The sequence below is a fragment of the Polypterus senegalus genome, chromosome 3 (assembly GCF_016835505.1).
Source record: "Polypterus senegalus isolate Bchr_013 chromosome 3, ASM1683550v1, whole genome shotgun sequence".
In the NCBI taxonomy this organism is placed as follows: domain Eukaryota; kingdom Metazoa; phylum Chordata; class Cladistia; order Polypteriformes; family Polypteridae; genus Polypterus; species Polypterus senegalus.
The window spans coordinates 108,306,607-108,321,460 of NC_053156.1; the positions used below are offsets into that span (position 1 = coordinate 108,306,607).

General features: G+C 38.6%; 1 protein-coding gene across 1 annotated transcript; it reads right to left on the bottom strand.

Moving 5' to 3' along the window:
• Positions 1–8: 8 nt before the first annotated feature.
• irak1bp1 (interleukin-1 receptor-associated kinase 1 binding protein 1) lies at positions 9–14,411 on the bottom strand. The gene is made up of 4 exons (XM_039747773.1): positions 14,020–14,411; positions 11,951–12,016; positions 2,893–3,023; positions 9–398 (listed from the first exon to the last, which is right to left on the bottom strand). Exons 1-4 carry the CDS (start codon positions 14,323–14,325, stop codon positions 122–124), a joined length of 780 nt encoding a protein of 259 aa, XP_039603707.1. The 5' UTR covers positions 14,326–14,411; the 3' UTR covers positions 9–121.
• Between the last annotated feature and the right edge of the window lie 443 nt (positions 14,412–14,854).

Consider the following 14,854-nt stretch of genomic DNA (forward strand, 5'->3'; position numbering starts at 1 on the left):
ATTGATTGTTGCATCTCAGTATTTTTGTAAAGAAAAAAATATATTTGTATATTTACTATGTGGCCTTCTTTACAGTTCTTTCGCACATTTTGAAAATATTAAATCTGCCTTAAAATAAAACTTACAATGTGTGTTTTTTGCCCTTTTCTTTTGGCTTTATCTCAAAGGATACAAACACTTTTGAGGTGACAATTACACTAGCATTTTGCAATCGCTGTTGCCCAGTTGGCTGAATGGATGGCCTCATCTCCTCGGTACCCTCTTCAGATGGACCTTCCCACTCTTTTGTTTCTTCTTCTTTTATGATTACAGGTCTTCCCAGTGACTGATTCACAAGACGGCAGACCTCCTTTGCTTTATGCTTTGCGCTCCCCACAGCAGCAAGGAATGCCTGGCGTCTTTTTGAAAGAAAAGGAAAAAAAAGGTCAATATTAGAGACAGAGAGACAGTTTTAAAAGATATTGCCAAGCCTGGACATATCAGTGGAGAACTGCAGTGATTATGGCATCAGTTAACATTCTATTGTTTTAGTCTAGTTTTTCACTGCAAAGCATGGCTGATATTTCTTATATATAACCTTGTGCTGTTTTGACCTTACAATGGTACAGTCACATTCTGTTTTCAGTCTTCTTTTTTTTGAACCTGTGATCAAGTTCTCCTATCCAGGTTTCCTTACCCTACAGTCGAAGGATTATCACTTTACTGTGTCTAACTGTACTTGATTTCTTTAAGCACCCTTCAGCTCAGAAGTATGTGAGGCCTTACTGATAACTTTAAAATATTTAATTTTATCACCTTCAAGGTAAGAATACTACTAATGTCCTGCACGGAAGAACACTAAATGTATGAATATCATGCAGACGTTTCATGCATCATTACTAATTGTAGGTGCCCTTCAGTTTTTCTATATATATATATATATATATATATATATATATATATATATATATATATATATATATATATATATATAATTCACTAAGGCAAGACAACCATGGAAAGCACGCCGGAAGGGGCGTGGATTCACTAAGCCGCGACAAGTGAGACACCTATGGAGCACGCAGGAAGGAGCCACGCCCACCAAGTCCAAGACCATTGGATACGACGAGAACTCACAGAGCCACGCCCACCAACTCGGACGTGACGACACAGAAAAACCGGCGTCATTTATATTCGTCTGTCATAGAGGTCACATGCAGCTCTGACCCACGTTGACTGTTAATAGAGGCATGTTTCTCACGGAGGTGAATCGTCATATGCGGCGTGTAAAACTGTTTGCGAGGGGTATCCCATGGGATCCTTTACAACTGAGGTTAAAACACAATGAAGTGAGCAGTCTTTAAAAAATGAGTTTTCGGTTACGACGCACGACCGCGTGCAATATAGCAAACTGTTTTACACGCTACATACAGCAATTTGCATCCGCGACAAACATGCGTCTTGTTAGATACTCCTGCACTTTGTACACACCCCCCTCCCACCGTGGTCGGGTGTCTTGGTGGATTATATATAGAAAGGCAGCCAAAACCGCACAGAGCAATGAAAAGTGTACGTAGGTCACCGGTGCATCTGGACTGTACAAAGACGACGACTCGAGTGACGAGTTGGAGGTGGGCACATGAGCAGGCAGTGTATACTGAACGAGAAACCAGCAGACTAGCATGACGGAGGGAGCGGAGTGGATGTCCTTCTCCCGTTCCACCCTGAGCGCCGCACAGACGATTGTGTGTTGGTTCGTTCCGTGCATTGGTTAAAACCCAATGAAGGAAGCAGTCTTTAAAAACCAATAAGCCCTGTGCCTCTGTTTCATTACCATCTCACCTGCTTCACCAATGCCGGCCCCGCAACAGGCGATCCGGCGGCGTCATTCCCATGACCCGCCGGGCAGCCAACTGGGTAACCAAAGTCTTTGGATTCAGGGGAGAGTATGATTACAAAGCTGAAACCTCACCCAGCCCGGACACGGACAGAATTGACAGATTGATAGCTCTTTCTCGATTCTGTGGGTGGTGGTGCATGGCAGTTCTTAGTTGGTGGAGCGATTTGGCTGGTTATTTCCGAAAACGAATGAGACTCCCGCCTGCTAAATAGTTACACGACCCAACAGCGGTCGGCATCCAAATTCTTAGAGGGACAAGTGGCTTTCAGCCACGTGAGATTAAGCATTAACAGGCCTGTGATGCACTTGTATGTCCGGTACTGCACACGCGCTACACTGAATGGATTAACGTGTGTCTACCCAGCATGGGTAAGCCGTTGAACCCCATTCGTGATGGAGACTGTGGCTTCCATGTTCCGTGTTCCCCACCAACGACAAATTCCCAGTACATGCGGGTCATACGCTCGCACTGATTACGTCCCTGCCCTTTGTAAAGCCCCCCATGGTCGGGTGACTTAGTGGATTATATATAAAAAAAAAAAAAACAGCCGGAACCGCAAAGAACAATGAAAAATCAACGTGGAAACTGACTGAGGGAGTGTTTGGAAGATTAACAGTCAACGTGACTCACAGGTGCGTGTGGACTGTACACAGACTAAAGCGACTCAGGTAGGGAGTTGGGGCGGGCACATAAGCGGGCAGTGCGTACTGAACGCTCCTCCGGTTTTCAGTCATGGACAATTGTATGTTGGTTCGTAGCGTGCATTGTTGCAATATTACTTTTCTTGGTGGTTTATTAAATTACGGATTTTTCAAATGTTTATTTTTTCCTCTGTGCTTAAAAATCATTTAAAAAACGGCCTGATTATGCGGCGTAGCGGGTTGGCTAGTATTCAATATTTGAACTTGAAACCTTGGGGTACTGAATCAGAATTATTTATAAAATGAATGCATTGTAAGTCTGTAGAGTGACTTTTCTTTAAATGACTCCTGTTCAATGAATGCATTCTTACCTCACTTTTTCAAGATTCTCAGTTGTATGGTAGAATTCAGGACTGCCAACTACAACTGAGCTGTCGAGCTTCTCCACAAATAAATTTGCAACATTCTGCATCTTTTCTAAATCTGCAAATATAGCACAGACCTAAAAATGACAGGTTGTAGTTAGTATAAGCAAATATTCAACAGCATAAGAAATACTTGCCAGTGCATTTCCATTGTCTTTACTCCTTGAGTAGTACTGTACACTTAATTCTGAGCTTACTTGGTAATTTGAGTACAACTCAGTTGTTCCTATTTATTTCCATTTTCAAAGTATAAATTATGCTGTATATTTGTGTACAGTAATGACCTTATCTTGCTATATTACGGAGTTGCCTAATTGGTTTAGTTTACATTAAAAAACTTACCTGTTTCAGTAATATTTTTGAAAGGAAGGGACTTTAAAATGTTTTATATATTATAGAGATGCTATCTGAGTCCTCAAGACTGATCAGTATTTCTTCTGGAATAGAAATAGGTGGGAGGCAAGGAAAATTGGGCAGATTTTATTTAGCAAAGTTTCTAATTTGGAGATAGTGGAAGAATTGTGTTGATGGGAAGCTAACTTTGGAGTGTAATTATTTGTAGGATGCAAAGACATTATCCATGTACTAATCCAGTACGTTATCTACATTAAAAACCGAGTAAGTTTGAGAAGGTGGTCAGTAATGTTTTTAATACTATCACAGAGGTGCAGATCCAGCCTGACTTGTAGATGGTGATAATTCTGCAGTGCCACTGAGCCAAATGGCATAAAATACACTCAAGAGCTTTTTTTAAAATAGTGTATTGAAGTCATAATGATTAAAGACCTATTAAGCTTGTTAGCCTGTATATTGTATCAATACTGCTTTTTCCAGGCCATTTCAAGGAAAATACTTAGCACATAAAAGACAGTTAATCGTTATAAATGAACTCCAAAATATCTTATTTACACCCTCTATGGCCTGGATCAAAATTCTGATGTTAACTTTTACTTGTTTTGAGGAAGTAATATGACTTTTTAATAATTTAAAATTTGCAACTGTGATAAATAAATGAAGTAACTGTAAGCTTTAGTTGCGACAATTAGCATGGAAACCTTAGTGTCTTCCACCTTGCAGTTTTGTCTTTGTGATCTGTAAAAACTTCCTGCTGGTTGTAGCTGGGTTTGAGGCGGATACTAAAATTACATATATTCAAATTTTACTTTTTTTTTTACATTTGTCCTAAAACATCTGCATCCAAAACAGAGGTGTCAAGCTCAGTTTTATTAAGTGCCAGATTAACACTTTATATACCTGATGCGGGTTGGAATATATCAACAAATAATACCCGTCACCTTTTCTTTGCAAACAAGGTTCAGAGGTACCATTCTGTTAATCATAATTGTATAAACGGTCTCAAGTCTGTCTTGAAACTGTTCTCTCTTTTTCCACTTTTGTTGTGTTGGACATTGCAGCAGGTTAGGAAAGATATTAGTGGCCATTGGACCAAAAGAAGCATTGACTGAAAAGAATGACACCAGCACTAGCATTTTTTACTGTACTTATAAATTAAAGAAAGAACAAATCTTATGTATGTATCCAAAACCTGCATTAAACCAATAATGAAATAAGGATGGAAGAGAAAATAAAGGACACTCTTGCTAAACAGGATGCACTACTAAAACAAAAATGAAAGTACAAACTTGTGCCTGGAGAAAATAAAGAAAGAAGGCTGTTCAGATAAACCACATATCTGTAAAGCCTCACCCTGAGATTTGTAAGACCACACGTAAAGAGTGTGCCCTGTTCTTGACATAAAGTCAAGAGAGAGCTGCAGTCCAGGAAAGGGTGAGAATTTGTTATTAAAGCATTGTTTGCATTATTCTGTGCATTCAATCAATAGTATCTAACCATGTTTTCTTTAAAAAAAAAAAACAAAAAAAAAAAACAACAAAAGTGTGTAAATGCAGTAGTGATGGAGCCCACAGACCACATTCAGAGTTGGTCAGAAATAGATTGTAATTACATTTAACCTGAGTGGGAATGCCAATGCATTTTCTATTCAGGTACAACAATCAAGTCAGAGGAAAACACAAAAGAATCATCTAGGAGGGAAGCTGCAGGACTGGTCCCCAATGTTGACTTCTTTGCAGCTTTAAAAAGTGAGTGTAGCAGCATGTATGAAGTTGAGATATAGCATTTCTTTCATGGGACTGTCACACCTTTAGCACCTTGTTAAACCTCTAAAATTCTTTATGGCAGTTTAGTGAGTCACTTTCTTTTCATTTTCTCTCGTTGGGTCATTACAAGTAACCTGTTTTCAGTCTAACTACTGGTTAGGGGCTGCAGTGTACTGAGTTGTGCTGTGCTAAGCACTATGACCACCGGAGACTCTTTTTAATGCCAAATGTACACATCAATTACAGACAGAATCTATATAAGAAATAAACATCGGTCTCGTCCGATCACGAGAGATGGGCGTCTGAAGTGGAGCTCCGCTAGCAGTGGTGCTATTTTTCATATTATTTGCTTATTATTCTGAGATATCCTGTATTTATTCAACCCGAGAGGGACCGCTACAGTATATGTAAACACATATAAACATGGCCAACAAGAAGGGGGGTCCGAAAGAATCGAAGACTAAAGCTACATCCAAGCTGCGATCAGCAAGCCCTAGTTCGAGATACGGCCTCTCAGAGACAGACCTGGATCAGATGGGCGAAAGTACAGACTCCTCGGGACCACGGTCCGCTACATCGCCGCCTGCTGAGAGCGAAAAGGGGAGCGAAGGTGCGATCGTGAGTGCAGATGTGGATAGCTCGCCGATTGGAGAGGATTACCTGAAACTGGAAAAGGCGGGAGGTCCGCGGCTTCAGTTACGCAATCACGCGGGACTGGAGCAGCGGGACACCGCTTCAGCAGAGTCTGCTGCTTCATCTACGGTACAAGAAGGCACATTTGAGCTATCTGAACTGAAAGTGTTGCTCGCTGACCTCAGGCAAGATATAAAGAAAAGCGAGAAGGCTAATGAGAAAGCAACGGCAAAGGCACATGAGAGACTGAAACAGGAGATGAAACAGGCCAATGAATGTCTGCGACAGGAAATCCAACAGGCAAATGAAAGGCTTCGTCAAGAGGTACAGCTTGAACTTCGACAGGTGCTGGGTAAAATTGAAGAGCGCATTGAGAAAAACTCGGCTAAACTGAGCACGCTTGCTGATCGATTGGAGCATCTTAGTGAGACATTCACGAATCGGATCGAAATAGCCGAACATCTAGCTGCCAGTGCCGAGGAAAGAGCAGTAAATGTCAGTTGAATGTAAAAACTCGGAGAAAAACTTGGAGACAGACTGGCTGCTTTAGAAGATGGGAATAGAAGGTATAATGTCAGAATTGAAGGCTTGCCGGAGAATCGAAAAGTTTAAACCCGTGAAATTCGCAACTGAACTTTTTCTAAAATAATCGGGGCGACTTTAAAGCAGAATCTGAGATAGCAGCGGCTTACGCGTCACGCTGATCAAACACCGTCAGACCCGACCAAGATCTTTTATAGTCCGTTTTGAGCGAAGATATTATATATGAAGATTGCCAAATTCGCGTCTTCCCTGACTTCTCTCCAGCAACAGCTATCAAACGCCGCCTTCTATAATATTAAACAGCGGCTCGGCAAGCCAGATGTCAAATACGGGCTCCTGTATTCGGCAAAACTGAAAGTGGAATAGGCAGGGCATTTCTATGTTTTAAGCTAGCAAGGAGGAGGCAGAAAATGAGTTAAGAAAGCTGATCCGGGACTATTCTGATACATAATTGTGAGTCATGGCGGTAAATGATAAAGCTAGGATTAATAATCTACTGTCTGATCTATTTGTTTCTAAAATACGGGTTTTTATCAGCATATATTCTCATATTCTTATATTATTATTACTTACTTATTACTTATCATTACTTAGTATTACTAGGGCTAAATGTTTGTGTTTTATTGTGCTTAATTACGTTTTCCTCCTCTTTTTTTCTTTTCTAATTATTTCATGTGTACCCTAAATGAGACTGTTCAATATCATACCCTTGGTTTGCTGTTATTGCTATTACTGCATTAAGACTTGTTATGCTTGTTTTGGACACATCTTTAACACCATCACCTGGGTTTATTATCTGGGGATATCATCTTAATGCACTAAAATTGATGAAGATTATATGTATGTATGTATGTATATATATATATATATATATATATATATATATATATATATATATATATATATATATATTAAGTGCAAAATTCTTTTCTTTTTTTTTTTTTTTTTTTTCCTCTTTTAAAGACTATATTGGTAACAGATATCTCTATCTTTTAACCTTAAAGCGCCACTGCATGGGGGCTTGATGTGCTTTGGGCGTGCTCTGTCTCTGGGTATGTCAGAGGACTGGGACTGCATGAAGTGGGTTTTAGCCTCACCTGGGGAGGCAAAAGGGAGGGTGGGGGTTAAGGGGAAGAGAAGAGAGCAGGCTTGATCTATATCTAATCTATCATCTCAATCTTTATAATTATAACTATCAGCGTAATAATAAGCTGCATGGCAACAACTCTTGGGGAATAGGAAATTAAGACCTAAACTATTTCACTTCCAGTTAAGACTATAATATGACACCAAAAACTCAGAATCAGTGTCTCCATGATGGGACAGTTAACCGTAAGCTGGAATGTTAAAGGCCTGAATCACGAATTAAAGAGAAAGAAAGTACTTTCTCACCTAACAGGTCTAAATGCTAAAATAGTATTTTTACAGGAAACCCACTTACTAAGTAAGGATCAGTTCCGGCTGCAAAAGACTGGACTGGCCAAATGTTCCATTCTAGTTTTACAAAGAAAACTAGAGGGGTGGGAATTCTCATACATAGAACAGTACCATTTGTAGCATCAGATGTAGTATTGGATCCTGAAGGGAGATATGTGATGGTCATGGGAGACTTATCTAACTGTAAAATGATTTTGATAAATGTTTATGCACCTAATGTTGATGATAAGGAATTTATACAAAATTTATTTGCATCCATTCCCAATCTGAACACTCATAAACTTATAATGGCTGGGGACTTTAATTGTGTTCTAAATCCACTTTTAGATAAGACTTCCTCCACAGGGGAGCGGCAACTAACACCGCAAAGATAATTACAAAGTTTATAACTGATCACAACTTATCAGATCCCTGGAGGTTTTAAACCCAAATTCAAGAACATATTCTTTCTACTCACCAGTACATCATTGCTACTCAAGGATTGATTACTTCTTTATAGATAATAACTTCTTGCCTAAGATTAAATCTTGTAAATACGATGCTATTGTTATTTCAGACCATGCTCCGATGATCTTGGAGCTGAAATTACTAAGCCCCATACACTCACCCGCAGATGGCGTCTCAATCCGCTTCTATTAGCTGACGAGAATTGTACTGAATTTATATCCAAACAAATTGAATTCTTTCTAGAGACAAATACATTCCCTGAGATCTCTGCAGGAATACTCTGGGAAACTCTTAAGGCCTTCTTAAGAGGACAGATTATCTCATATCTTTCCCACAGAAATAAATCCGAGCGAAGAAAGTAGCAGAGATAAAAGCGAAATTACTAAAATAGATGAAGAACATGCCAGACTACCAAGCGAGACTCTACATAAGAGGAGGCAGGCTCTACATTCAGAATTAAACCTCTTGACAACTAAAGAAACCGAACAACTAATTTACAAATCCAGACATCATTATTATGAACATGGAGAAAGCTAATAAGCTTTTAGCGCAACAAATTCACAAGCAAGAAGTGCATAGCGCAATCTCGGTAATTACTAACACGAATGGAGATAAAATCATGAACACAAAAATATAATGTACACTTTTAGAGACTACTATAAATCCCTATATACTACTGAGTTTAAAGAAGACAATATACAATCTAATGCATTTCTGGATAAATTACAGATACCACAAATTGGCGCTATTAGTGTGGAGGAGCTCGATAAACCTCTGTCATTATCAGAATTACTGGATGCTATAAAGTCACTCCAAGGTGGAAAAGCAGCAGGCCCTGATGGCTACCCTGCAGAGTTTTACAAGAAATTCTCCGCTCAGCTAGCTCCCTCCTATTAGCAACATTTACAGAAGCCAGAGATAACCAATCTCTTCCACAAACCTTTAAGCCAAGCACTAATCACTGTCTTTCCAAAACAAAATAAGGACTTATTACAATGTGCATCATACAGACCAATTTCACTTCTGAATAACGACGTTAAAATACTCTCTAAAATCATAGCTAGAAGGATGGAGAAAGTGCTCCCCTCAATAATATCACAAGACCAAACTGGATTTATTAGGGGCCGACACTTATCTTCAAATCTTGACGCCTGTTTAATGTAATATACTCACCAACTAAATCAAACACCCCAGAAATATTATTATCATTGGATGCAGAAAAAGCATTGACATGATTGAATGGAAATACCTTTTACTATTTTGGAGAAGTTTGGGTTTGGCCCGAACATTTGTGCATGGATTAAATTACTGTATACTAACCCAGAAGCTTCAGTTTGCATCAATAACATTTGCTCAGACTACTTTAAACTAGAGCGTGGCACAAGACAAGGATGCCCTTTGTCACCACTGCTGTTTGCAATTGCCATTGAACCACTGGCAATACATTGTCGAAATACTGATCAGATAAAGGGGATTAGCAGAGAAGGACTGGAACAGAAAATCTCATTATATGCAGATGACATGGTACTGTATATATCGGACCCAGAAAATTCTGTGCCTGCAGTCTTAGCAGCACTCACAGAATTTCAAAAGCTCTCTGGTCTCAGAATTAATCTGAATAAAAGTGTACTCTTTCCGGTGAATTCCAAAGCATATAATATTAGATTAGACACCCTTCCTTTTATCATTGCAGAACAGTTTAAATACCTCGGGGTAAACATCACAAGTAAACATAAAGCTCTTTATCAACAAAATTTTATCGTCTGTATGGAAAAAATTAAACAAGACTTGCATAGATGGTCAACCCTTCATCTCACACTAGCTGGAAGAATTAACACTGTTAAGATGAATATTCTTCCTAAGCTCCTTTTTATTTCAAAACATACCAATATACATTAATAAATCGTTCTTTAAGCAATTAGATTCAACAATAACCTCATTTATTTGGAATTCTAAACATCCACGCATCAAAAGAGCGACCCTACAAAGACAAAAGGCAGAAGCGGCATGGCTCTACCTAACTTCCAGTTTTATTACTGGGCAAATATACAGTCGATAAGAACCTGGACACAAATAGAAGAACATACACAGGCATGGACCGCAATAGAAGTAAAATCCTGCAGTACTTCTTTGTATTCCTTGCTTTGTGCTCCAATAAACACACGTTATCGGCAATACACTAATAACAATTGTGCTCCACTCACTTAGAATCTGGAACCAATGTAGAAAGCATTTTAAGGCGGAGAAGCTTCTTTCTGTGGCACCTGCAAAGAACCACCTCTTTCAACCCTCACAAACATATGCAGTTTTAATATCTGGAAAAAATTTGGAATTAACTTGCTTAGAGATCTTTATATAGACAACGTCTTTGCATCCTATGAACAATTACGTTCCAAATTTAACATTCCAGCTACAAATTTCTTTCACTATCTTCAAATCAGGAACTTTGTTAAACAGAACCTTCCAGATTTTCCTCATCTTGCACCCTCATCCACGCTGGAAAAATTATTGCTCAATTTCAAGGAGTTAGACTCCATCTCTACAATATATAAAATCCTTTTACAATCCCTTCCTTTCAAAGATCCAAGAGGACACTGGGAAAATGACCTCTCAATTAATATATCAGAAAAGGAGTGGAAAGTAGCAATGCAGAGAATTCACTCAAGCTCCATATGTGCAAAGCATACAATTATACAACTCAAAATTATATATCGAGCACATCTGTCTCGACTAAAACTCTCAAAATGTTTCCAGGGCATGATCCAACCTGCGAGCGTTGCAGCCAAGCCCCAGCCTCACTAGGTCACATGTTCTGGGCCTGCTCCAAATTAACATTATTCTGGACAAAAATTTTTAATTACCTCTCAGACAGTCTTGGACTCACAATCCCTCCTAACCCATTAACAGCTGTGTTTGGGGTTCTTCCAGAGGGTCTTAAAGTGGAGAAAGACAAACAAACTGTGATTGCATTCACTACACTGTTGTACGCAGACTTATTCTGATAAACTGGAAGAACCCAAACTCTCCTCTTTTAAGTCAGTGGGAAACTGATGTGTTATATTATTTAAAATTGGAAAAAATCAAATACTCAGTTAGAGGATCTGTGCAGACTTTTTCAAAACATGGCAGGATCTAATCAGTAATATTTTGAAATGATTTTATAAAGCACAGAGAATTTGTTGATTTAGGTATTTTTAAAAGCCTTAAATTTTACACCGTTTGGCTTGCTCTCTCTCTCAAGGGTGGGGATCGATCTGTTCTTAGCATAATTCTTTTTTTTTTTTGTAAAACTTGATTGCTATGTATTGATTGTAATAAAATTAATAAATAAAAAAAAAGAAGCTCCCAGGAGGAGATTGGCGGCCAAGGACAGAGACAGAGAAGTCGAATTGTGGTGATTATTGCTTTGTGTGTTGTGTGGTGTTTTTGGGACTGTGTTCATTATGTTTAATAAACTTGTGGAATTTATAAAGATGTGGTTTCCGACTGGTGGTGTCCGGGCAAGTCTCGCAATGTATATGTTATATCGCAGGCCGCATTTAAAAGGTCTGAGGGCCGGATACAGCCTGTAGGCCTCAAGATTGACACCCCTGATCTAGAAGGCATAAACTTAAATGGCTGTTCTGTTACTTACATTTGTTGCTAAACTATTGTATGAATTGTTATGTGAAACACAGATTTTGATATATTTCTCAAATTCTCTCAACAGACCATGGATATACATGGATATACAGTATGTGGTTTCTCTGCACATTTATTAATAAATCACTTTAACAGACCAACTGTGTCAAAAAGCACCCACACATTACATCTGCTAGACTTACCTCTGCATCCATGCAGTATGCCGTTTCAAATCTTCGGATATCTTTTATTACCTTAACATTTTCCTCCTAAAATAAACAAAAGGCACAGTTTCATCTTAATTTTGTTGTGAAGCAAGTGGACTTTACTGCCTGATGTTAACTTCAGAATACAAACACTATAGGCCATGGCTCTTACTGCATCTCTGACAAGTAGAGACAGATTTGTTGTGAAAAACAACAACAGCAACATTTATTTATATAGCACATTTTCATACAAACAGTAGCTCAAAGTGCTTTACATAATAAAGAACAGAAAAATAAAAGACACAATAAGAAAATAAAAATAAGTCAACATTAATTAACATAGAATAAGAGTAAGGTCCAATGGCCAGGGGGGACAGAAAAAACAAAAAAAAAAAAACTCCAGACGGCTGGAGAAAAAAATAAAATCTGCAGGGATTCCAGACAGCACTTAATTTAACCTACAAACTGTAAACGATTGTGTCCGTTAAAAACAAACATTTTCTAAGCCTTTAACTCTGTGATGCTCTTGATTAGAATGTAATTATTTAAGCCAAGCTGTCGCTTGTTATCCTTAGAAATTTACAATGTAATGGGCATCGGTGTATTTAGAAATGAAACATATAGAGGTTTGACATTTAGGCTGGGAGGAGGATTAAAAAACTGCAAAATATTTACATCATATTCTAAGTCAAATATCATAAATTGTAATATCAAGTTACAAGTTAAACAAATGTCGCAATAACACATTTAAAACTGAATTACAAAACAGTGCATAAGTACTGTTAATATAATTTAAAATGACAAACATTTTTGCTATTTTGTTTGTCTGCATATTGTACAAAATAAACATTTCCTTTTGAAACAGGTACACACGTGTTGTATTATTGGGCTATTCTAGGATTGGGCTAACTGTTCTGAAAGACATGCAGGTCAGGAGGCTTTGGCGTGTGCTTGTTCACCCAGTGACTGGCTAGCACTCTGCCAGGGGCTGTTCCTGCTTTGCGCTTGGTGTGGCTCCAGCTTCTTTGCGACCCTGCTCTTGATAAAAAAATGTTCAAAAATGGAAAATACAAAATGTACAAGTTGATGTGACCTCTCTTAAGCTAAACATGAAACGGCAAACTAATTGTAACTGAATCATGCAGTATGTTTCTCTCTTTTAAGGGTAGGTGATGTGCAGGGGAAAGCTAGTTAGGGATTTAATGATCATATTGGTTGATTATCAGCACGTTTAAAGTAGATTGTGCCTTATAAAACAACGTTTAAGGAAAAAAAAACTTTCATTGAAGATTTATCTTAGTTATATAATGCATACGGTGATGGAAAATTGGCTTCCCCTTAATCTTTCCAAAGTAAGGTTAAAATGAACCTTAAAAATATGTCCAAAACATGAGACTTTTGGTAAAGGAGCGTTCATCAAATGTGTCTGAAATCATTATGAAATCCCCCAATGGTACATTGCAAGGTGACTGGAGGAAGGATTTCCAGCTACGCCACTCAAATGTGAATGGCTCCTAATTCACTCAGTTTTGTGATTCATCTTCAAGATATGAAAGGGCAGATTTTAAATGGAAGGATGATGCGACAGATTCTAAACTATATCCGGCCATACATACACCTTCCCTTAGTCTTGTTCTAATGCTTTGCATCACAGGCCTGCACGTATTAATCGCACGTGCCCAATTGTGACCTTTAATTCATTTCCATAAATCAAGCCCTAAACAATTCTTGTACAAAAATAATGCTATTCACGTACAGCATGTTGTAAAAGGCGTACGACTGGACAAATTATTAAAACATGTAAACTTCACGTTATTGTCAAGTGACGACTTAAGGGACGTACATATTGTTAAGCTTCGCCACTTGCACATTATATCACAGTGCCTACATTTACTGTATTTTTAAAACCAACCAACTATTCTGTGCAGGTCGTTACTCCCAAATGTTTTCTTCTTTTCTCCGTTTTTTTCTTTCCTTTCATTGAGCATTGCATGAGTCATCAAATGATGTAAAATGAGGATTTAAAAGTAAACCGTGAGTCGGCTGTCAACCCAATCCACCGTTACCTGAAGTCCGTGCTGTCTCAGAGTCATAAGAATGTAGTCCAGCCTCCTGCTAACGCTGTTCTTCGCCTCAGCTGCCGAATCTTTGCGACTGCTAACCCGCAGGTAAAGTCTCGCCCGGTCCGGGAGCGTCGACAGCCGTGCCGTGCCGGTCACCTGAATCTCCCGCTCCGCGGATGGACGCTGCCCGCTGCTAGCCTTAACGCCATGCATAAAGCCGCCGCTTCTGTTGCTGTCTTCGTTCTCATCACGATAAATATCCTCAGATGGAATTACGGCCGCAAACACCCTAGACTGTCTGGAGGCCATTTACATTTAGAAAGTGGAAAGCAAACCGTCCATCTCTATAGTAACTTACACAGACCCAATACATTCAAACGTCAAGGGAAGTGTAGTCTTTTTACCTTCGTACTATAAGACAGAACGCAAGCTAAAGTGGAGGAATAAAACAGCAAGTCCCAGACTCCCCTGCGTCATTTTGTGACCACGTAACTGTGAAATATTTAAGTATACGATGCGGCTGTGTGGTGTAGTGCATTTGAGATTTGACGAGTTTCAATTTTTATGATGCAGAATATTTTATAGTAATCGATATTTACCGTTCTTCCGAATATTATATATGTAGATACTTTGACGAAACCTCATCTTCCTGACGCAAAGTAAGTTATATGAGCACAATATGAAGTATGTTAAATGAAAGAATAAGTTGCATCATATTTTGTGATTTGGATATATTTGATATTTAAGTTTATAAAATTTGATACGAAAACTTTTAAAATCTAATATCGATCTTTTGAAATTTGATGTTGTGCTTCTGAAATTTGACATCAACATTGTC

What these genes read in the sequence shown, in the direction of transcription:
- irak1bp1 (XM_039747773.1), bottom strand. Translation starts at nt 14,325, where the DNA reads ATGGCCTCCAGACAGTCTAGGGTGTTTGCGGCCGTAATTCCATCTGAG. An exon ending in CATACTGCATGGATGCAGAG is followed by an intron (nt 3,024 to 11,950) that starts GTAAGTCTAGCA and finishes TGTCATTTTTAG; the next exon opens with GTCTGTGCTATATTTGCAGA. An exon ending in GAGAATCTTGAAAAAGTGAG is followed by an intron (nt 399 to 2,892) that starts GTAAGAATGCAT and finishes TCTTTCAAAAAG; the next exon opens with ACGCCAGGCATTCCTTGCTG.